This window comes from Parasteatoda tepidariorum, chromosome 8 (genome assembly GCF_982258835.1).
Source record: "Parasteatoda tepidariorum strain Cologne lab strain chromosome 8, Ptep-v5.0, whole genome shotgun sequence".
Taxonomy (NCBI): Eukaryota; Metazoa; Arthropoda; class Arachnida; order Araneae; family Theridiidae; genus Parasteatoda; species Parasteatoda tepidariorum.
This window is the reverse complement of record NC_141762.1, coordinates 75518655-75544877: the sequence shown is the minus strand read 5'-3', so window position 1 is coordinate 75544877 and position 26223 is coordinate 75518655. Positions and strand designations below refer to the sequence as shown.

Sequence of the window (26223 nt, the reverse complement as noted above, 5' to 3'; positions counted from 1 at the left end):
GCTGGTTAAAATATCCGGCACATTGCTAAACACCTCCCAGAAATAAACCTACAGTATTTTCTAATCCACATTATTGCAATAAGCCCACTTACTTTTAGGTTAACTAGAGTATGCATAATACATTTCTCAATAATTCTTATTTATTTCAAGCCATTTGCAATGAACATACATTATTATGGGTGTTTCCAATGCACTGTAAAAATTTCGGATCATATTAAGGTATAAAGTACCGTACTTTTGGGTGCGTCATCCATAAAATACATCGTACCGTAAAATCCATTTTTATAATAAAATATTATACCGTAATTTTCGCAGTAATATTTATTTAATTAGAACAATTCAATGATTTTACGGTAATTATTACTGTAAAAATTACGGTACATTAGATTTTTTGTTCCGTAACAGGGGACAGAGCGTCTTCCAATTAGGTGATCCGGGTTCGAATCTGAGAGATGGCTGGCTGATACGAATTCCGCATCCGGCTTGCATTGGCCACAGTGCAGATGTAAAAATATCCTTAGTGGTAGATGGATCATGGGTGAGAGTCCCCTTGCCGTCAGTTTAACCGTGGGAGGTTTTCGTGGTTTTCCTCTTCATGTAACGCAAATGCGGGTTAGTGCCATCAAGAAGTCCTCCACGAAGGCAATTTTCTCCCAGTACTTGACCCGGAAGTTTCCTTGTCTTCTAGATTGGGTTCAAAATTACAGGGCTATAGAGTTGAACATTGTAAGTCGTAAACCCTAAATTAGGTCGGCTGTTCAACGGTTATAAATAAAAACAACTAAAGTAACAACCAAACTTGTAAAGTAACAGTCAAAGATGTTGTTACTCAAAGTCAAAGATGTTGTTACTCAAAAAAATATTAGTTTTAACTTCATTTCTTCTCATATATTTTTTATTTTATTTTAGGTGACCTAATAAGTTGAATTGCTAAATTAACAACTATTTTTTCTTTTGTAGATAAATAGTAAAAATTTAAAACGAAGTTTTTATTGGGGATGTTGTCATGTAGACAAAAATGACAAGTGATTAGTTTATTTGTTGGTGTTTTTAGGACAGATCATTTTATTGACATTTAAAGCTTAGAAGGCTTAGAATAAACCAATATAATGTCCTATCTTAGAAAAGCGTAAAAAGTGTTCCGGCACTTTAATTGAATAGAAAACGCAGTTTCTCATATAATGTCATAAGTAATTTCGCGTAAAGTGATTTTTTTGTACCTAAAGTGTATTATTGTGCCGGAAGTTAGCTATTTTTACATCGTTACCTTTAAGAAAATATTGCTGTAGCTTAAGAACACTTTTAATGCGTAAAAAAGAACTTTTTTTTTCTGAAAGCTATCAGCCTTGTTTTTAAAGAAAAATATAATATTTTTCAATAATGAGAAAGAAAAAATATTTTTGTTAAAAAAATGGGGCATGTTTTAGATTCATACTGTTTTTATTTTCTCCAAAGTAGAAGCGAAGAGCCCCTAGGGGTGATAGATTACACTTATTCAATAACACTGTTTTCAGACCTTGGTCTGTTGTCAGAGGGAAATTGGGAGATGCAATCCCAATCTCAAGACCATTATCAGCTTTTTCTATTACCGACCGGCCAATGTAGGAGCCAGGGAACTGGCTTTGTATCAGAAAGTTTCTGGGTCAAATCCCGAGCATGGCAAGGCTGTTCTTTCCTTCTTTGTACTATCTGTTCTTACTATGGGAGCATAGTTGGCACACCTAATATGGTGCCCCTGAAAGAGTGGTCAACAAATCTGCCCTTCAGATGCCTGTGAAAGTCTTTCTCCAGGTGGGAATTGGAAAAATAAAACCTTTTTTCACTAAGTTTCCTGATAAGGAAATATCTAGTTAAACTATCGAATGAATGTCCTCACTTTACAGAAAACCGCCGATCCGATGAGTTTCATGTGAATTTAAACGAGAAATCGTTTTTTTATGATTGCGGTATGTGCATCCACCATTCGGATAACCGCACACGCCTTTTATGTCTTTCAAAAAGGCACTTTGATGAAAGGTATAAAATAGGGCTTTTAAGATCTTTCTTCCTCTTTTCAGGAGTGTAGTTGTTTCTGACGAGAACTCACACCACCATAAACTTTTGTGGTTGACGCTCTAGGGCAGGGATCGCCAAACTTTTTTGATCATCGACCCCTACATAATTTTTCGAAATCTCCATCGACCCCCACAAAAGTAATTTTCTGTTAATTAAAATAAAACTATATTAGATACTGTGTTTGTACATTTATTTTATTATTTTAAACATTTATTAAAGTAATTGTACATTGTGTCGCAATAGTTTTATGAAAAATATATTATCATTGAAATTTAATTACCTTATTATTAAATAATAAGTAATTATGCATAAGTAGATATACTAAGTAAAGTAACTAAAGATTTACTGCTTCTTGATCAATGAGATGTGTGTGCCTGGTTTTTTTTTTTTTTTTTTTTTTTTTTGCAAGGTTCGCTATATTGGGTTCAAAATTGGTTAATTTTAATTTTCGTCAAAATTGGTCAATTTTGTAATTTTAGTAAAAAAATACAAAGTGTGCTATAGCTTTGTCGCGGGCTGTACTAATCCATATTATTAATGCTTACCTTCTTTTTTGTGCATTGACAATTAAAATTGATACCTAAACTAAACGAATGGTTAAATCGAAACAATATCTAATTATCCAAAACTATAAAAGTTTTAATAATGACACTGCAAATATTCAACACAGTTTGCAAAGATAGCTGAAACTGCGTATGATATTTGCATTTGTAACGTCAATGCTTGTCACACGTGACATTTGGACAAGTGCACATATGCATATGACTTATAAACTGCGCTGAGTTTGTGCCACTGCGCGGTGGTACGTAAATACTTGTTTCCCCCCAATAAATATACGTTTATTAATTTATGTTTTATAAAGAAACTGATGTTGAGTCAATTATAAAAAAAATTCACAAATTTTACATATTTAATTAGGTATGTGTGATTTGCGTATTGAGAACTGTTTTTTTTTGACCCACAATCGACCCTTCCGATTCGGATCGACCCCCATTCGCCCCCCCCTGTCTCAGATTGACCCCCGCTTTTGTTAAATAGACCCCTGGAGGTCTATATAAACCATTTTGGTGACCTTTGCTCTAGGGAAAACGATTTGATATGCGTTGGCTTACGTTAATATGAAACCAGGAGTAACATGAATACGAAGTCCTGAATCTCTACCTATAACAGACGTTACTGCTCTCTATGATATCTTTTTCTTTCAATCATCCATATCCATAATCAATCCATAATCATTTTTTATGCTTTTCGACTCAGAAAATTGTTACGTACTATCATCATGCGTGTGTAATATAACTGTCAAATGGTAATATTTAAGAGTATTATCTTAGAACATGCGTACACCTAGTTTTATTTGAATCTGTCCCCTTTAGATCTAGATTTAATCGACCAAAGCTGAAATTTTCTAGATTTTTAGCACCAATATCTATAGTTGATAATCTATTGCTGTTTGAAAATTATTATCTGGAATATCATTACTTACATCATACAGTTTTAACTTATTATTAATATAATAAAACGATTTATTATTTACTGTAGTTTTTGCGCTTAATTTTTAAGCTTATTCTCTTATTCAAGCTTAGAAATTTTTTTGAAACAATCAATTATTTATTAGCTATTTTCTATTTTCCTCAAGATAAGAGAGATAAAGTGATTTTTTTAATCATCCGATGTTAAGAGAAAATTTATTTTTGAAGTCACAAAAAATCAAAAATATATTGAAAAACAGCGTGGCCCCGAACACTCAAAATCAAATAACTACAATGGAGTAATATCTATCAGATCACTACTGTTAATGGTTTAAAATGTTAACTCAGAGTTAATAATTTTATTTACCCTCATATTTTTATTTTTATAAACCACGTTGAACAGAACTGATTTTTAAATTTATAACTATCAATGTTCAGTTCCTTAGCTTTGTAATTTTGATTCCAGAAGACAAGAGTACTCCTGCATCAAGCTTTAGAACTAACTAGCCTTCATGGAGGACTTTTTACTGCAAATGCTGGAAACTATATAGCATTTGCGTTACATGATGTGAGCTACAAAGACTTTACATGGTTAACTCGACGACCGGGAGATTCTAATCCATGATTCGTCGATAACTGAAAATATTTATGTCAGCACTGAGTTTCTGTGCGAACTGGGAGTAGAATTCGTATCTACCAGCTATCGCTGTGATTAGAACATGGTCTACGTCATTGAGAGGTTAACGTTCTATCCCTCATTCCACTGCATCTCTATTTTAAATTGGTCTCATGGTCATTGGAGAAAGATAGGCTTATATTTTATAAATAGTAAGCCATTCCCACTACAGCATGTTGTGAGCATGGAGGGTCATGAAGTTAATATTCAACAATTTCATGATCAACGATGATTGTGGTACTATGATCAGCATTGAGCATTAGCCGCCTTTGCTTCCCAGTCTTTACCTTATTGGTCAATTATATAGTCTTTTGATTTAGTTCATTAGACTCTGCTATAGCAGTTAAACTTTATTTTTGAAACCGAATAGGAATACCAAAAAAAAAAATGGATAAAGTTTTCAAATGGTAAGTGTTTATTTGAAGCAAGAAAAAAATCCTCTTTAAAACATTGATTAAATTGACACATCAAATAACACTTTATTTCAAGAATAATAAAAACAAAATTGAGAAAGGTTTTTTTTTAACTGTAAGAGAACTTTTCCTTTTCTCATTTAAATTCTTACAAAAAAATCTTTTATATTTATTGCTACACTTGCAGAAAATAAACTAAATAGGTAATAATTAAAAAAAAAACATAAATGTACGCATTTGAAAACAACTGCTAAAATATTTTCTTTTATTTTTAATTTTTTTTATTCGTCCTTTGCCTTATAGTTTTCAGTTGTAATTTGAAAAAGAAAACTTCTGTCATAAATGCTAAATTTTAGTTAATTATGTTTTATATATGATTTTCAAACGTAAAAAGAAAAAAATAAACAAAAAAATGGCACTTTTTTCTACGGTGATTTAATTACGCTTTTTGATATTTAATTTAATACATTTTTGAAGTGTTGTTTTGTTTAATTATACGCGAGAGAAACGAAGCTAAATTTGTAGTTTGTAAAAGATTTTCCTTCAAATCTTTTTTTTTGTTATTAAATCTATATTTCACAATGAACATTATTTGATTTATTACTCACCATTTATTTAAATGCATGCATTTTATAATGTAAAAAAAAGCTAATCAAAATAAGAATGTAAACATAAACATGAAAGTGTAAATATTAGAATGTATTCAAGAACATTCTGAATGCTTTTTTTATTATTGACAGTTAAATTAGTTGCACTAATAAAAACTTCCATTTTAAGCTTTCTGGATTCTTAGAAATTTTGAAGTCCTTTCTATTTAAAAACGACATTTAATTATAAAAATGAAATAAAATAATAGATTAAATTAACATTATTTCGAATTTTACAGATGTTATTCGAAAACCTTTAAGCGCATTAGAATAGATGTCGTTACTGAAATAAAAACATAATAACATTAAAATGCAACCATATCTCATAAATATATTTTTTTTACTTTTAACGAAAATGATAGTTCAAAGAAATCATCAAACAAAATGAGTTAGCTCAACGACCTGTAAATTATTATGGTAACTATAAAATGCAGACAATTTTTAGCTTTTATTAAATCAATTTTCAACATAATGAAAATATTTCCTAACTGAATTTAATTTATAATTTAGGATAAACAAATAAATTAGTAAATTTATTTGTTTATGTATATACTATACATTAGACTCAATGATCAAATTTTTTCTTTAAATTAAAATACCATTCTCTTAATTCTTAAATTTACATGTGTTTTTGTTTTATAGAAATTTTTAGTTTTAGTACGAATTTTTCTTTAAAAAATATAAATTTAATTTTAAGTCATGTATATTTTTCTTCTATTATTACCATCCGATGTATTTATAAGTTCCATGGAATAACATTAACAAAAATAATGAATACGTAAGTGGGAAACGTTTTGTTCATCGTTGACAATTCTTCGTAATATCACTTAGTGATATAAACACTTTGGCAATCTTCATTCATTGGGAAGTACATGTTGTGACACGTTTATGAAATATTTATAGCATCTTGAAAACTAATATCATTATCTTCCGTTTAGAGATAATTATTATTAATAAATCTGTGCCTTATGTACTTGGAGTCCTTTTATAAAAACAATTTTATAAATATATTCTTCATAATTTCCAAGCAAATCATATTTATCCAAACTAGAAAAAAATATTTTAAGCTTTTAGGTTTTCTTTTATTTTAAAAATTTATTTTACTTAGAATTATTTTTGAGTATTGAAATATAAATTTTGTCATTTTACGAGAAATTTAATATAGTATTATTTGAGATCTTTATATTTTTTAAAAGTTATTCAGTTAGTAATTTTTTTAAAAAAGAAAGTTTCTTTTTATTACATTTTACTTCTACGAGCTATTTTTTTCGAGTATGTTTAGATACAGCAAACTGTTTTAAGATTTTTTATGCTTTTTTATAATTTTAGGCGGGTGGATTTTAAAATGAGAATTTTAAAAGTGCGTTAAAATAAGTATTTAAATGCATTCAACAATTCGGATTCTTTTTAAAAAATCTTTTTTGTTGGTTGTATTTAAAAATCTGTTACCTTTTTTCTAAAGCGTTTGTTTGTGTTAAAACAATGTTTAGCGATTTAATGTTGCAGTCTGTATTAAAGCAACATGTCTTTCTTAAGTAATTATTAATAATAAAACCAATACATGTCATTTTTTTAAGCACAATTTATCCATTAGCAACAACGGTAATTAAAGAAATACTTAAATGGAAATAAGATACTAATTTTGTAACAAATATTTTTTTTTTTAAAAATTAAAAATTTTTTTAAAATTTTTGAAAATAAATAAATTGATTAAATAATAGTGTACTCATGTAAAATCTCTTAAGAAATTTATTAAGAGTTTTATTAGAACTGCACTTTTTTTTGCAATGTTATTTTTATCAAAATACTAATAAAACAATGGAATTTTGATAGATAAAAAATATTTTGCTTATACTGGCTAGTTAAAAAGTGTTTAAGCAATGCTTTAAAGTGTGTTTATCACATTATACCGATTAGTATATATTTTTATTTGCTTACTTCTAATAAAAACCTTATCCACAAAAAAATAATGGTCATAATCAGGTCTACAAAAGGTAAAAACTTTTAGAATCTAGAATAATTTTTTTTCTCGGTAGACAGCATATTACAGGTTGTAAAAAAGATCTAACGTTTCTACTTTTTACTGAATTTTAATATTATCCCGTCAATCATTTTCCCCAATACAGCGCGAAATTCATTTCGGTGACCTCAATTTTCACAATGAAATTTATTGTAAGGAAATACGAAAAATACAAACCTAGCTTAACATATGCAAAATTAAGAAAATATTTAAACTTGAACCATTTTCAATTTTTGTTTCAAAAACAAAATGCAAAATAATGAAAAAAAATCTGGAATATTCTTTCCTACTGCCTTATACGAATGAATTTCGCTCTAAATTCCCTTTGATAGCGAAAAATCTTTTAAGCTTTTCAAAATACAAACAATTTCTCATTTTAGTGAATACGATATCATCAAAATAATCTAAGATCAGAATTGTTTTCGTGTGGTTCCACTATTTTTTTTGTTCTGCTATTTTATTGATTGTTTGACTTTTATGTTTTACGTATGAATGTCAGTTGGATACCTGCAAGTAACTACTTCCCCTCCGATAAACTTTGGCATTTGTCGAATTTAGAAACTAATCAGATTCGACGTACACGTGGAACGTTCCTTAAAGGTATCCATTTAAATCTGACTAATATCACATGTTTTTGCATAATGACTTCACTTGTTTTCGAGTTGCAAGAGCCCAATTACGTTATTGGCAAAGATATAAGTTGATTTTTAAATTTGCGTGATTTATATAAATGATCAGCCCAACTATATTTAAAATATCTCCCAGTTTGCATTTTAAAAGCAAACACTTCAACTTGCATTTTAAAAGCAAACGGAGAAGAAATGAGGAGTGAAGTCCTATCGAGTGCAGCATATTTGTTGAATCAAATTCCACCAAGTGCAATAAACATAACATCTCAGTGTGTGTGTTATTATTTGATTCTGAACTCAGAGAAGAAATGAGGAATGAAGTCCTATCGAATGCAGCATATTTGTTGAATCAAATTCCACCAAGTGCAATAAACATAACATCTCAGTGTGTGTGTTATTATTTGATTCTGAACTCAGAGAAGAAATGAGGAGTGAAGTCCATTCGACTGCAGCATATTTGTTGAATCAAATTCCACAAGTGCAATCAATTCAACAATCATAACAACTCCAGCTGAAATGTGGTTTCAGATAAAACCTAATTTGCTAAGACTGAAAATATTTGGTCGTAAAATCTATGAAAGGAATCTTAATAAGTTAAAGAAACTAGAAATCTGAAACACTAAACTTATGTTTGTTGACTATGCACCAAATGGTTACTGATTATGGAATAAAAATATAGTAAAAAAAAACAAAAAAAAAAACAGGAATTTCAAGAGATGTAGAATACTGCGAACATAAACATTTAAGCAATTCAAAAGTTAAAGAATTTTATTTCAATAATGATACAGAAGTTGTTAAAATATTTGCTAACGAAACTGAAGGCAAATGTGTTGAAAACTCGGAAACTTTGAGGAAAGAATATAATTCTCAAGACGGAGGAGGAAAGGAAGGAATTAAGAATAGAAAAAAAGAGAAAGAAAGCAATCAAAATGCTTAATATATTATGTTCCATTGGCATATCAAGACGCTATAAATGGACCTGATAGCGGTAACTGAAGAAAGTTATTGATGACGAATCAGAATCTTAGAAGAGGAATAAAAGATGGAAGGTATGGGAGAAAGAAGAAGCGAAAGAAAAGAATATAATTTTCTTAATAAAATAAAATTTTTGAAAAACTTAGAAGGCAAGATGCAAGAGCCACCGAAATCCCGATGATAGCACAAAGTAATAAATTTGAATATCTTGAAAGAAAGAATTTCCCTAATCGAGCAAGAGTTTGAAATCCTTTATATCTCTCATCAAGAAAAAGACGTGATATAAATATTGCAATAAATAACAGTGGCAGGCACGTTAAAAAATTCCTCAAATGGAAATATGGTCGAAAATTGGTTTGAAAGATGGTCACGATGAAGAACTAATTGCTTATTGTCATTCTGACTATGCAGGAGAATCTGAAACTTGTACTAGAGGGAGTAACATTTCTCTGTCATGGTTCAATAAGTTGAAGTCAATACAGATAACCAAAATGCAGTGAGTTTGGTAAAAATGGAAACGTTGCGAATAAGAAACTGTGTTGTAGAAAAATAATGTTTTTATTGATCCCAAAAAATATTTTGAGTGGCAGCTTTTTGTATGATACGCGTGTTAAAAATAATGTTGTTGTGATGTTCTATGGAAATATAAACTAAAAACCGTAATTACCATAAGTAAAAACTACTCTGGGTATGTTTATATGTAATATTTTATCTGTATACGAATAGTGCAATTTATTCATCCTTAAAAGCTACTGCGTGAAACAATTTTTGCCGTAATTATGGCTGCCGTTCAATTTGGAACTTTTATTCCTTAACGATGACATATTCGTTTGGTTCTTTACCAAACATGCACTGCTAAGTTGTTGTGTACCTGTATGATTTCTTTGCTTTGAAAAAAGGACTTCGATTTTTCGGTTTTTGCCCGGTTTTCCTATTTTTTCTTCTTTTCTTTTGGAGAACGTTGTTGCTGACTTTTTGTGCACATTTCACTTATGTAGTTGTTCCAATCTATAGTTGTTTTGTCCGCCAAATGTATTTCCTTTTTTCCCCATTCAATCAATATTAGTTATTTATACCGGTTGTAAATAAAGGGAAGTACAATAACAAATGGAAGTTTTGATTTCTGGTTCCAAGTGCCATTCCGAATAGCAGTGCGTTTCTCTCATTCTTTGTTTTCTAATAAAGAGATAGATCTTGACTATTTATGTAATTTTTTTTCTTTCGATATGATTAGCTTTCTGAATTTATGACTTGTGATTATCGATGCCACTATGGAAATATGTCACAATAAATATGATATGATTGGATATTTCTATATTAAAATATTGTTTGAGCCTCATCAGCCTTTTTAGGAGTTTATCTTAACTTTACATTTTGTCTTAGAGTGAACTGAATAGGAGACTTAGAAATTTGAAATTGCCAAGATGTAATGAAAATGCATAAGAAATGCAATTAAATAAAAAAATAATTTGATAATTATTTTGAAAATTATAAGCTCTTATTAAATAAATACCGCGTGCAACGCTCTTCAGGCCATGAAAATGCAATGACAGAATTGAAATTCTACAGAATTTAATTCTCTGAAATGACTTTTAGTGAACTTAACAGCAGAGTTTTATTTTGTTTGAAAGTTATTTCAATTTTGAGTCATTTGAGTTTCTGCTATTTTTCCACTTTTTTAAAAATTTAATTTGCATTTTGTTTGGCTGCACAAAATCTATGAGACTTTGAAACTTAAAATTACAGAAGTGCGACTGAAAGCTACTGAAAGCGACTGTACAGGAAGCTCGATGCAATAAAAAGAAAATTTAAGATTGAATCAGTAATTCTTGAATGATGTTAAACATGTAGAAAAACTGTGGAACTTGTAGAAAAATAAACAAGTTTGGCTGATTTACTGCTTGCTGAAATGCAACTATGGAATTAAAATTTGACGTTAATTAAAAGTCATTATCAATTAAAAACTTAATTTTTTTTTGAAATTGAATTTTTTTAAAGTTATTGTAATTTTAAGTGCTTTTTTCATAAATTTTCCCACACATATTTTTTGCTTCAAATACCGATCGTTGATCCATTGTTTTCAAAAAAATTCTTTATCAAGATTTTCATTTTCGCAAAATAAATAAATAATATAAAACAAATAAAATAAATAAAATTAAAAAAACAAAATAATAAAATAAAATAAAATAAAAATGAAAATAACAATTATTAAAACAAAAACATACGAGAAAGTGATTATGTTGCTATATATAGATCAGAACATTGATATAAAAATTGTTTAAAAATAAAATTTTCAAGACAGTTAAAAACCGTTTACATTTTAAACAGTTATACCCTATAAGGTTATCGTTATAAATTGTTAACCACTGGTCTCTATTATTTAATTATAAAGTTGACTCAATTATTTGACCTTGAAGTTGACTTTCGCTAAGAACCGGGGTGATTGCCAAAAGTCTCTACCAGAAACGTTTCGGTAGAAATTACCGTGCTTTTTTTGTTCCTTTAGAGCCAGAAAGACGATAAATTTAACCATATTATAATCATACTATACCATTTAACCCTATCATATCTAATTTATAAAATAGAATAAACTATAATAACCATAAACCATACTATAACCTACTAAATTTAACTATACCTAACCATGCTATATCATACGGCCTTTTTAACCCTTTTCTCCGTGTATAATATTATGCTTCATTTCATTATTAGAAGTATTTTTTTAAAGCAATATTTCACTGAATTACTTTTACTGCAGTGATGTGAACATCATCTGTATGAAAGAGTGATATGATTCCGGAATATTCTATAATCTTCCATGTTTTATAATCTTCTATATATAATTAGATATAAAATTCATGATATTCTATGATTTGACATACTTAATTTATTACGAAAGTTATAGATGTCCTGATTCTCCCAATAGTAGAATAATAAAATGCAGTAAATAGTAATCTAAATCCAAAAAGTAATCCACCATTTGAAATTAATGCGAAAGTTATAGATGTCCTGATTCTCCCAATAGTAGAATAATAAAATGCAGTAAATAGTAATCTAAATCCAAAAAGTAATCCACCATTTGAAATTATTACAAAAGTTATAGATGTCCTGATTCTCCCAATAGTAGAATAATAAAATGCAGTAAATAGTAATCTAAATCCAAAAAGTAATCCCCCATTTGAAATTAATAATTTACGCATATGTATTTAATATTACAAACATTACAACTATTAAATGCAAGGTGTCTCTTAATGAATGCTCATAATACATATTATATAAATTCTTTAAAAAAAAACTTAAAATAATAAACATTTGGTGTTGCAAATTAGTATTTAAATGTGAAGAAATGAAAGATACAATAATTGACACAAAAATTCCCAAATATTATTTGAAACATGAGAGCAAATACGATTCCTAATTGACCCCATTTGACCTAGCAGTCCACGTTTTTAATGTTTTATTATAAAATACTTTACCACACTCACCAATATATACCAATATATTCCACTCACTTTTTAACAAAAAACATAAATCGAAGTTTGCCGATTTTCCTATTCTTTTGTTTTAAAATAATTGCAAAAGCAATAGAAGCTAATATTTCAGGAATACATTACGTTTCTTTCATAATATGATTAACAGCAGTGAATTGTGAAACAGTGAATTATTCTCTCAATAAAATCTTTCCAGAGATAGTAAACGTAAACATATTTATCTAGATGCACTGTAACCAGGAATATTGATCTAAAACAAAACCTTCTTTCAAGAAAATTTCTTAAAGGAAGATTATGCAGGGCAGAGAATTCGTTAGTCTCAAATTAGATTAAATAAACCTAGTTTTGTGGTATTAGATTATTTATAATCAAGAAAATGCATCTTCCATAAATACCATGGATAATCTAATGATTATTTAAATATGTAAATATGGCGAGTGTCTTTTTAAATAGAAAGTCATCAGAATCCTCTGTTTCAGTGATGAATAAAATATAACTTGGGTTGAATAAAATATGATGAAGTTCTTTGTAGTCTAGTTATAACGATGAACCGGAATTAGAACTTAATATACATTATAAAAGAATTTTCTTATCTCTTATGCTTTCTTCTATTTACGCAGTTAGTGTAATAGTGTTTTACTCGTACGGTGCGTTAGCTCACTATTGTCTTTGGTGGTTTCCCAAATAACGCTGAATAATTAAATATTAATGGTAAAGGCTACGGGTACAAAAGTTCTTTAGGGTGATTCCAAAGTTTTGCCTCACACATGAAGAGTGAAATTAACTTTTTGCTGTCTTTTTTTTTAAATTTATGCTTAAATGTCGTAATTTGTGACGAGCAAATTTAAAATGCAGGATAATGATGAAAACAAAATTTTTTTAAGAAGTAAAAATAGCTGTTATAATTAAAAACAATCTGTAAAATATTATTTTGAATTATATATAATTTCAAAACCCATCGACCTAAGTAAACGGCAGTGTTCATTACTGTAAGTATGGTTCATTGCTGTGGTGTCTCATAGCAAACATAAGACGGGAATGAGAAAAAAGAAACATAGGAAAGCATAAGAAATTGATTCTCCATGTTTTATGGAGGAAAGCTGAGATTAGGAGGTGATAGAAAAGAAAAAAAAGAATGGTCAAAATGAATGGTGTTTCAGGCTCTATAGAAACACCAAAAAGCTCGATAATTTTCACTGAAGAGCTTTGGTTATGCTTTTGGTATTAATAATAATAAAATATGGCTTTATGATTATTGGTAAAAATTGGTGAATATGGAGAAATTTGGTGATTTTATCGTAATATCTTAGACTATGGCATAAAAACCATTAATTCGGTAAAAATTTCTCTTAAGTTTTGTACTTTTTACTAAATATGTGATAATAAGAACTATTATTTTGAAAAGTAGAATTTCCGGTAAGCCTTTACCATCTTAATGGAAAAATTAATCAATGAAAGGCTTAAACACTGTATATTTTTCTTTTTATTACCAGAAATATCATCATCACACAGGGCGATAACTTTAACAGAATTCTTTTCTTCGTATAGAATCTCAATGTTTGAATTGTGAACTGTTGTTCTTCACAAATACTCTGAGAACATGTTTTGTATAATTAACACGATTATTCTTACGATTAATTTATGTTAAGTTCTGTAAATTTGTAGCCTAAGATAATGATGATCATAAGATACTCTGAGCCATAAAAACATTGCTTTGAATGTGATCAAAAGTTAAAAGAAGTAAGGAAATTAATTTATTTTAAGCAATAAGTATTCGTCGTCATAATAACATACAAGGTGTGACTCATAAGTGCCTTTTTGACTTATAAGCTTTTTTTCCCCAAAATGTTTTCTTAAGATTTTTGAAATTTCATTTAAGCGTTCATAGCTTAACAATAGAAATATATACAATGGAAAGAAATAGTGGAATATTAACAATATAAAGAAAATAGTTGCCAATGCATTTTTCTAGAAATCTATCGTGGAGCACTTACGTTGTTTCAATAATTGAATGGCAGAATCATGCTCTCAAGAAACAATATGTTTTTTTTTTAAAATTTTGTTTATTTTATCTGAGGCTGCATAGTCTTTATGGAGTTATATCCCAAGACCCTTGCTAGCAAAAAATGAAAAAAAAATTGCATTTTAATGAAGACTGAAAAAAGTAGAAAGTTTGTTTTACATCCGAATCTACAAAAATATATAGTTAAAAGATCTTTGAAATCAGTTTCAAAATGACCGGTGCCAAGGAGGCAAAAAATGTAGCAGTTTTGTGTTATTTACAACAGTGAGAATATGCACACTGTTAGAAATTCTGAAGAATATTAGAGTATAGTATCATCTTTTAATACCTTAATAAGGTAATAATGTAAAACAGAGGATCGTACTTAAGTTAGATAATACGATACTTTAGTTCCACTTGAGTGAAAATAAGTTTCCACCTTTTTTAAGTTATAAAATTTGCACAGCATTTTATTTCTATACTTAAAAGGGTATTGATTAAGGAAATTTTTTCAACCTTAAGAAACTCCAAAAAGTTTAAGAGACGCGTATATACTTCACTGAGACAAAAAGTATGGCCAAAACTACCAGAATTTGATAAAATTTGCCATGTATTTGACTCTGTAGGAACAACAAAAAGCTCGGTAATTTTTACCGAAACATTTTTGCTAATAATTTTGGTAAAATTAACTATAAATATTGTTTTAAATATGTTTTTAAATTTGGTAAATACCGTATATTTCGATTTCTGTTACCAGAATTGAGGCCCGGTGGCTGAGTGGTAGCGCTTCGCGCTCCCGTGCCACAGGTCCTGGGTTGGATCCTCGGGCCGGGCAAGGTTGACCCAGCCTTCCATCCCTTCAGTGGGTCGATAAATGAGTACCAGGCATACTTGGGAACTAAACAATGGGGATTCCGCGTTCGGCTGACCACCTAACCGGAACATCTGCTCCAGCACCCCAGGGCCCAAGGTTAAAAAAACTGAGATGGGCACAGTAGGCCATGGCCCTCTATTGGCTGTCGCGCCACTGAGTTTTAGAGTTACCAGAATTATATATTTTATCTCTTTACCAGAAATGTCTTCAAAATACAGAATAGTATTCATACCATAATGTTTTTCTTCCTTTTGAAATTGCTTTAAGAATATCATCTTAACAAAATTAAAAATTCCGAATCATTCAAATTTTTCATAAGGGGAGCGGAAAATGAATATTAATAAAACACTGCGATCAAAAAAGTCGAAATAGGGTCGTAAAATAAAATAAAGGACAATGCTAAATTATAACTTCTATAAGTGTTAAATACTTAATGAACATTAAAATTAGTTAAATAAATTAACTATAGTTAGATAAATATTAAAATATAATAAGTAGCTTTAACTGATATTACAGAAAGTGTCGAAATTCATTTTACTAATACAATTAGTTGTGTAATTTGAATGTATCGCTGCTAGTTATGATTATTTTGGGATTATTTACATCTTTGAATGCCAGATATCTAATTAAATTTAATTAAAAGCTTTGGAGCACAGAAATGTTGATATGTTCAATATCAAAGTGTTTGAAATAAAAGATACATTTAAAGAGTTTAATTTCAAGTGTGAGATTTTCGTTTCAAATATAAAATAGTTCTATTGTTACATCCAAAAGGGTTTCAAATTAAAAGCTTGTGTTTGCATATTTAATGACTTAATTTGACATTTTTAAAGGAGATTTAACAACTTAATTTGAAAAGAAAATTTTTTTCAAAGCATTACATATTGTAAACTAAAGAAATATTTCTTTAAATGCTTGCCCTGATCAAAATCAGTCTAAGTTTACATTTGCGAAAACGAATTTATATATTTAATCCCATTTTAAACAAAAGAAAGCTTCAATATTTTCAAGTTTTACAAGTCTTCTCATACTTCTACTCATGTTTTGGTTTTATTTTAGCAAATTTTAATTGTTAGTGATAATAACATCTAAACTTATAATGAAACAAGCTTTGATGTATAAAAATTTTCTGAAATTTGTTTAATTAAATATCTATCAATTTGCTGAATGTGTAATATAATTTCAGTAAATGAAACAATTTGTGTTTTCCATATTATTAGCCATGCTTTTAAATATAACTTTAAATCTAAATGATGTTGCTGAAATTGGTAGTGATAATAATTACGTCTTACTGTATTCTTATCATTGGAATATTATCACAATTGAATGGCATTTTTAATAAACTTTAAAATTTAGTACTTAATCAAGGTATTTATGAAACTAGCATGCTTACTTGAGATTATTTACACTGAGAAAAAAATTTGGTCAAAACTATCAAAATACAGTAAAATGTACCATGGTTCTGGCTTTATGGAAGCACAAAAAAGTGCTTTGGGAAAGACTTGTGGTAAAATTAACAATAAAATATGGTATATGGCTCCATGCATTTTGGTAGTAAATGTGGTAATCTGGTAGTTAATCATGATACCTTGGTAGACCTTTTCATGATACGACAGACTTAAAATCATCATTCATATATTTTTGAAAAGATATATGGACGTGTAAAAGTTTCCTTCGGACATGTATTTTATATACTAAGGCAGAGCATGAAAATATTATAAGTCCTTAGATTTTTAAATTAATTCTGTGCCCATTTAAAAATTCAATTCAATGTGCTCAAAGATTACTTACCAAATAGAAAAGATAATAAGTTTTATTAAGTATTTATGGTTGATAGCTATATTTAAAACTTTTGTTTCATGATCTTAATTCTTACTTTACATTAAGTAAAATAAATGTAGGTTAAACAATATTTTGCTAACAATATAAACAAGTTAACAAGTTAAGCAATATTTCGGTAGTTTACGAATCCTTGATATATTTCTTTTAGCGTTCTTGAGACATTAAAGATAGTTTCCCAGCTAGTTATGAACAACATTTACTGACAAGGTAATTTAATTTCAAGTATACTCCCTACGAAAATTGAATCCCAGAAAGTTTGCTCTGTTCATACAAAATAGCGTCTACAAAAGCAGGTTTTGAGGAATTGCATTTTGTGCTGAAAAGAGCAAGAAAATTTTAAAGCTTCTGGTCATGAAATATTTATTTAAAAACTTGGTTAATTATTTATTATACTCGTTTTTGATTCATTATTTATTAACTATTAATATTTATTTACTTCAAATTTTTGGTTAATAGTTTTATAAAACGGTTTACCATGGAACTTTATTTCTTAAAATACCTATTGTATTAATAATTTTTGCAACCTGGAATATATATAAAAAGTAAAAAAAATATCTTAATCATAATCCAATAAAAAATGAACTAGAGTTATTTTATCTTATGTAAGTTGTGTTAAATAGTTTTAATAAAGTGTGGTTTAATTTATTGAAGCTAAGATTACATAAGATTTCAGAATATAGGAACACTTTAAAAACTATTACCATATTTCTATTAAATTACTATAAAATTCCGTATTAAATTATGGTATAAAATAACTGCCCTTTGGATGCATCATCCGCAAAAGCAATGTCATCACAATTTTTACAGTAATATTTAATTAATATCTAATTAATGAAGTACTTAATTAATGACTCAGTCATTTTACTGCAATTATTACAGAAAAAATTAATGTTTATAAGATTTTTTTGCTCAGCAATACATTTTTCTGAAACTAGAGTTTACGGTAAAAAGTACAAGTACCCTCCGTGGTGGTACTTTTTATTGTAAGTTAATATAGAATTTTTTACCGTGAAGTAGAGGTATAATTTAAAAACACCTGGGAGTTTTGTATTTTTCTGTAACTTAAAATAATGTAAGATTTTTTAAGATGACTCAGAATTGAAAAATAGTAATTTGTCAGTGAATTAATAAAGTTTCATAATTCATTTTTTTAAAAATAAATATACACTTACATATTCAATATACATTTTTCAACATACATATGAAAAACATTATAAATTTGATCAAAGCTAAAATAATGTGGTGGATAGGATATGTCGAAAAAATGAAGAATAAAAACAGACATGCCAAAGAAAATCATGAAAAAAGTTATAATAATATTTCCTATTATAAAAAGGAAGACCAAAACTAAGATGGGTAAATTATCTTGAGGAAAACATGATAAAAATGAAAATATAAACTGGAAAAAGAAATCTGGGGTGAGAGTTACGTAGAACTCTATTGTAGAGAAAGTCCTACCCACTATGAGCTGTAGAGCACGAAAAGAGTAATAAGATAAATATATCATCTTATTATTGAATATTTAAATTTTTCCCATCGGTATTAAAATTGTTAAGATTAAATATCAAATGTTTGTTTCAATCAAATGTTTGTTTAAAGACAAAGTTTGTTTGTTACATCAAATGTTTATTTAAAGAAAATATTTGTTTGTAACATCAAATGTTTGTTTAAAGAAAGTTGAAATTTAAAAAAATAATTGTTGCGTTAAAATCTGAATAAATGCAATCAAAACTGAATCCAATTTAAGTTTTAAAAATAAATGTTTTTTATATATTTATAACAAATATTTCTAACATGTTTATAGTCAATATTTTTATTAAATATTCTTTACTATGCACACATGGCAAAATGTTTTCTAATAATTTAACTTCAACGAGAAAAATTATGCGACTTTAAATCTTTTAAACGTATAAAATTACATTAGCTTTATTTTAGTTTAGCTCAGAAAAATTTGGTTAAGTTAGTGAGGACTTAGTAGTTTCGAATGAAAATGTTTGTTTCAAATTAAAATGTAATTTCTAAAGTGCTTCATTTGCTAAAACAGTACTCATATGCTAGTATTGCTGTATTATATTATTTTAATACTTAGAATTCACTGAGGAGGTGGTAAAATATTTCCCGATTTATTTTAAACTTAGAATGACGATTTTAAGTGGCCCTCATTCTGTTCGTCATGAAAATGAAAGATTAGCCTTCTCGACTATAACATGTATCCATCTCGAAGAAAGTAAGCGGCTTTATTAGGTTGGTCTACTTGGGGAGATAAAATTCTGGTCGTCACCCTATTAGGGGAAAGCAGTTAATAAACTGTTTTTCTGACAGTTAACAGTTTGAATACCATCTTATTTATGGTTATTTGACAGTTTTGTTTGAATATGGTAAAATAACAATTAAATAAATAGTTTTTTAACCATTTTTACAGTGTATTTTCAAAACAATATTAATGGAAGTAAGCATAATTTCTTATAAAATATTAACAAAATAAACTTTTCTTCCGTAATTTAAGAGATTTTTAAATCAATTTTTCGAAGAAAACTTCCCTCAAATCATAAAAGGAAGGTGTTAGCTAAAAAGAAGGTGAATTTAACACTATGCAACACAAGAAAAAATAATAACCTCTCACACTTCAGATAAGAAGCAAATGCTACAAAACGTGATCTCGAAGGAATGTAAAGAAACCTGATTTCTAATTGGCATACTCTTTTTTAGCACTATTATTTCAGCGGATATAAAATTGAATCGACATTTTTTCCCGTTTTCAACTTGTAATCGTCATTTTTTGAAGCTCTTGAATAGCGACTATTCTTTTGTAAGTCCATGCGGTTTTTCACTCGCTTTTTCAACTTTATTGCTGTTTGGACTTTATGACTGTTACGGAACAAAAACTCTGCTATACAGTGCATTTTACACACTAATATTTATTATAAAATCTCTGAATCATTGTATTTAAATAAATAATAATGTAAAAATTACGGTATAAAAGTTTACAGTAAAAATGGATTTTACGGTTGCAACACTCATGGTTCCAGTATTTTTTATCGTAATTTGATCCGAAGTTTTTTACACTGTGGTCTGCAAAATAAAACGCTTCCATGGTATTTAGTGCAATCTGATATTTCTTTACTAATAAAATTCTAAATATTTGGTTTTTTTTAGAGCATAGACTCTCGATTTTTTCAGCGTTGCCGCCCCCACCCCCAAAGGAGAAGAAAAAAATTCAACGCCCCCCTGTGAGAAAATCCATTTATTTAGAGCATGGGGAAAGAGAGGGTGTGTTGAATTATACGACTCAACGTTTTAAGCAATTTTTTAAGCATTAAATTTGTTTTATTTTTAAAAAAAAAATTTATGTGCAAGTTAACTTGATACTTTTCAACCAGCAGGTAATCGCGGTCTTTTTGTTGTAATTCAAATAAATATGGTATGGTTAAAATAAGTCACTTATTCTTAATTAGATAATTGAAAAAACACTCAAAATTTTTTTTTCGTCTCTAAAAAGTAGTATCAACGAAACAATCAAGTAACTATCTCAGAGGAATGATTGTACTTGATGATTCAGAGCATGTTTTTTAACGTTCGGTTCAATATTTTTAGTGAGGTAAAGGCGCAAGTCCCCGCGTTTTCTCTTTCTTGCGACTAGATTCGTCACAGCACTGAATTTTTATTCGACAAAGTAGGAGAAAAGGAAGGCAAAAGTCCCAAAGTCCAGGGTAGAGATGACAAATGTCAATTTGAAGCCAAATTTCTGTGAGACGATCAATATTTCAAATTTTCATTGGTAGAAATTTTGACTATTTTCTCCTGAATCTAAACCTCTGCTGTTTTAATATTCACAAAAGGGTTCATAACATATTGACGTACTTCCAGGGACAAAATATCGTTAAAACGGTTAGAAAATTCCCTGTGTTAAGACTCAAGGTGTTGAAAATTTTCATGTGTATCATCAGAGGGAATTATAACATTCATTTTAAGATCCGATAAGATAGGAAATAAGCTGAATTCATTCCGATCAAAATTCTGCTTCTTCAAAATTTTTTTGTTAGAAAAGACAGAAATAACTGATTTTGTAGTGATCAAATTGTAAATTAGCACCATTAACAAAACGGCGATGAACCCACTATGTCGACTCACCATTGCAGGAGCTCCATCAGTGGCAACAGATATAATATTAGGGAGCGGAATATTCTTTTTTTAAAAATAATTTTTAACAGTTTTAAAAATAGTTTCAATTTTGGTATCGACAATCAAGCTCCTTTCAAAAAGCATCTTTTGAATAATTTTTCCTTCCTTAACAAACCGGACTTGAGCCAATAGTAAAGCCTCATTACTTGGCAAGGTTGACTGATAAACTGGAAGGGCAAATACGTAGGACATCAAACGTTTGCATAAGGAAATTCCAACGTCTTCAGCCACCTCATCAATTCGTCTTCGCACAGTATCGATGCTTAATGTGATATTTTTTATTGCATTGGATGCGACTGGATGGTGTAAAATTGTTTCTAAAACTTCCTTGATAGCCGGCAGTATCAACTCTTTGCCGATGGCATGAAAGATTCCCAGATTTAGCAATTAATTTTGATATATTATAAGAGGCTATCAAATCATCGTCAAATTTTTCTGATGAGGTTGCTAGTAAGCCTGAACCTGAAGGTGCCTTCAGAAACTTGTCCTTTATGTTCACGAAAAATGGTAAATATTTATTTTGTTTGTCAGAGCAAATTTTTTGCAAATGTTTCTGCAAACATGAAGGTTTCATTGCCCCATTAGATAAAATTTCGTTACAAAGTATAAACATGCGTAGTTGAGAATTCGACAGCGATTGAACAAATCCGAACTTCCGACGGCGATTGAACAAATCCGAAGTACGAGACACTGCATTGACGACACTTATTTTTGCTAACCAACATTTTTGGCGACAGCGAAATACAAACGTTGGGCGAAAATAAACTCTATCTCAAAATTAATAAATAATTTACGATAAAGAACTAATTCACTCTCGTACCTGGCCAACTAAACAACGAAATCGAATCGAAACAAGGGGGGAAAACTGAAAGGAAAAGCACGAAAACCATCATAAGAAACATGGATCAAATCAAACATTCATACTGAAAACGTATGCATTTCAATTTTCACCAAATGGAGTGAATGAGTCAGAGGCAAAAACTTGACACATACGCTGCGCTGGTACGAATTGGAGAATATGGGTAGCATAAGTTCGTTTTATTGCTAGTACAAATGGTAAATTGGGTAATCTTAATTTATTACGTTAATTTAATATTTTTTTCTTCAATATCAATTTTAGATAAATTTTATTTATCAAAGTATACTCCCACCTCCTCCCAGGGGCGGTATCGCCCCCATTTAGAAAGAGTGCTCTAGAGACTTCGAGATTATTAAAGTCTGTATCATTAAACGAACTTACTTAAGTATTTATCAGTTGAAAAGTTTCGCAATCTGGATAGGATTTTTGTATTTAATATCTGGATCAGTTTTTCAATAAATACGATTACCAAACGAAGTTATTCAAAAATAGAAACATTAATCCTCTTAACTGTGTCTTAACATTATTAGTCAGAACTAAGAGCTCTCTTTGTTCATAAAGAATTATTCAGGGAAGACTGAGTATTAATTAAAATTATTTGTTGTGAAATATTTAATTATACTAATATAAAGAAACTTCAGGTTAAGAATAAGTGGCGGGTGATGTAAAATGCAAAAAATAGTGAAAGGAATATTGGACTTTAAAATATGTTAAAGTTAAACAACATAAAAGACTTTAAATAAATTAAATTCTTTGGCGCAAACGGAAAATAAATAAAGTTTTTAAGCTTAATTAAGTGATAATAGAGATAAGCGGTAAATAGAGATTTTCTTTTTTGTTAGATAGTCGTTTTGATTCTCCATTTAATAGGACATTTTAAAAATTTTATATTACTCTATTTTTTTAAAGTTGTACGTCACAGATTTCATTAAAATGATACAATGATTACTAGCAGAAATCAATAAACTTAATAATAAGTTATTATTATCATTGTCACAATCATTTATTTGTTTCTCTGCATTGCAAAAGCTGAGCGTTAGTCACAAATATCTTTTTCTCTAATGACTAATATTCTAAAAATAATAAGTAAAAGGTTATGCCATAAAACAAATTTTAAATTTTTTTAATTGTAAAATATTTTTAGATTAACTTTTTCTTTCAAAAATCTTATACTAAGTATTAATTTTTACGAATCTTAGAAAAATGAAATATATAGTAAAATTTTTTTTTTTAATGGCGGGCACTTGGGATGTATTGTTCCATTGACCTCTTAATGCCAGAACTGCTACTCTCTTCTCGTTACCCAGAGGGCGCCTGTGACGAAGCTACGGAGGTGGAACAGCATCGCCCATTGTCACACAACTACAAACCCGTTTATAGGGATTTGAACCTGCAACCATTGCTCCGCAGTCAGGTACGCTAACCACTCGGCCACCTGGTCGGCTATACAGGGTGTTCCAAAACGACCACATAAACTCTGCACAGCTAGATTCCTCGTTGGGAGTACATAAAAACTGACCAAAGAAGCGCTCCTGTACGATCCATAGTTTACGAGAAAAATACAAAGTATGACGTCACTGCCGGTGCAAGAAAAAACACTTTATTGAATATATCAACAGCAGTATATTACCCGTATGCCCTGAATTGGGGCAGGTCGGGGTAAATATTTTCATACTATGCACAATTTAAAACAGATGGCCAAAGTGTCCGCCGTGCATGTCGAGGCAGGCTTGAGCACGTCGTGGATATGTCCAATAACGTGTTTTTTTTCCTTGTACCGGCAGTGACGTCATACTTTGTTTTTCGTATTTTTCTCGTAGACTATGGATCGTACAGGAACGCTTCTTTGGGCAGTTTTTATGTACTCCCAACGAGGAATCTAGCTGTGCAGAGTTTATGCGGTCGTTTTGGGACACCCTGTATAGTGAAATAAGAAGTATATGGAAATATAAATAGAAATATTCAATACATCGAACTATTTACGTCTTATTACTTATTTTTAACAAATTGTCAATTTGTGCAGTGACTCGGTGGTTAAAATGCTGAATGTCATTGTGAAGAATTGCTGTTCGATTCACAGGGTTGGCTTGAAAACCACCGAGCTGCAAATGGATTTGTACCAGCTTTTTTGAGTAGTAATAGCGGCCTGTGAGCAATGCTGACCACATTGCCATAATCATGCTGATGGTTACAATACTGTGGAATCTTAATTTGGTATTCCTAATCCATGGGATTCTTTGATGAACAACGGGCTGTTTTCCAGAAAACTTTGTTTGTAAATTAGAATACATCAATATTATAAAAATTGGTATTGAATAACACTTGAAAATTAGTTAAGTAACAGAAAGCTAATTAATCTTCTGGTAAACATTCAAACAAAATAACGTTTTAAGACCGTAAATAACATAATATAATAGAATAATGGAACACGTATCGGCGATGAAAAGAGTGTAAAAATTTAATATCACTGGGAACAAATCTTTTGTTACTTTTATACAAATAATCTTGCCTAATTTGGATGTAGGGACAACACACCTGAAATTATTTTGCTCCTTAAGCTACAGATTTTTTTAATGGCATATTAAGTCTTTTTTTGTCGAAGAGTACAAGTTTAAAAACGTTATCATTAGAATGGTGTAACGTAAATGTTGCGACTAGTTTCTAGCAGAGTTAGAGCACATAATCAGGATTAAAGTTGTAAAGAAAATTATGCTCGAAAATGTTCTCACAAATTTCTATGGTCGCTTCCCTACTATGAACCATTTTTTCAAGTGATTTCGAACAGTTCATAACAAATAAGCGCAATTATATGCATTCACTATATTAAAAGGTGAGGGTGAATCGAAGGCTTTCATTAATTATATAATATATTTAAAACATTTCCTTCAATCCATGAATATTGACACATTTATTGAGAAATTCGTACCATTTTCTTAAAAATATTACTTACTGTGTTTTTCTTTTGCTGGTGTATGATACCATAACTCTGTAAAACATAATCTAAATAATGAATACCTGTCTTTTCCGTTTGAAACAACTAACAGCATTAAAATAGCATCTCCAGTACTGTTTAGGATAGTTCCTTCTTTCCAGTTCTTGGTGTTGTTTGGTGACAACTTCATCTGGCTGTATAACATTCTGCAAAGCGTACAATAATCTGTTTAGCAGAACTGTGGGTCTTTTTCGCACTATGAATTCTTCTGAATCCTAGAAAGTTAAACATATTTCACAATCTTTATTGATGTAGATAGTCTACATAAGTTAGTCTAAATTAAGATTCAAATGTACATTGCAAAAAAATAGTACTAAAATTTCACGAACTTTATTTCGTTTTTCACGATGCCGTTTTCTGGTATATGCTCCGAGCAAAACTTTCGCTAATAATGAGATAACTATTATTACTTCCTCAAGGAAGCGAATTGCGTCAAAATTAAAGAAATATTTAACTTTTCCAATTTTTTCCACAAAAAAAACAATAGACAAATTATAGAAGTATCGAATGTATCTTACTTTTCTAATAACCACTTTCACGTAGTCACCTTATCAGTGGCACAATGCAACAAGGGCAAATTGAACAGAGAAATACGCCGAAGAGCCATTACATTATGACCGCCCTCCATCTATAACAATGGGCTCTCCCAGGTTTTCATGGTTTTTCGCCCAGGAACAATGTTTTCATGGGGCAGATTAGGACCCATAATCCTCATAGAACAATCCCTGACGTCTGTAAGCTACTTGAACATAGTTGCAGACCAGGTTCATCCATTCATGGCAACAGTTTTTCCTGCGGGGGATGGTGTTTACCAACAGGATAATGCACAATGTCATAAGGGTCGAATCGTCATGGATTGGTTCGAGGAAAATTCCAGTGACCTTCAAGTCATGTCTCGACCCCCGAATTCACCTGACCTTAATCCAATAGAGCATTTGCGGTCCTACTTGGAAAACCAAATTCGTGCTGCCACGCTACCCCCTCGAAATGTGAGGGAATTGCTGGACCAGTTGGTGAGCGCTTGGTACCAGATACCTCAGACTACCTATCAGCACCTTGTGGAATCAATGCCATTGCGAGTGCTAGCAGTTTTGAGG

General features: G+C 29.8%; 1 protein-coding gene across 1 annotated transcript in view; it reads right to left on the bottom strand.

The window, feature by feature from the left end:
- Positions 1-26223, bottom strand: part of LOC107452234 (uncharacterized) — a 101243-nt gene that overhangs the window by 11443 nt on the left and 63577 nt on the right. Inside the window, exon 2 of the mRNA XM_016068578.4 lies at positions 25150-25341. Within this exon, the coding sequence (XP_015924064.1) occupies positions 25150-25341 (192 nt within the window). The remainder of the gene's footprint in view (positions 1-25149; positions 25342-26223) is intronic.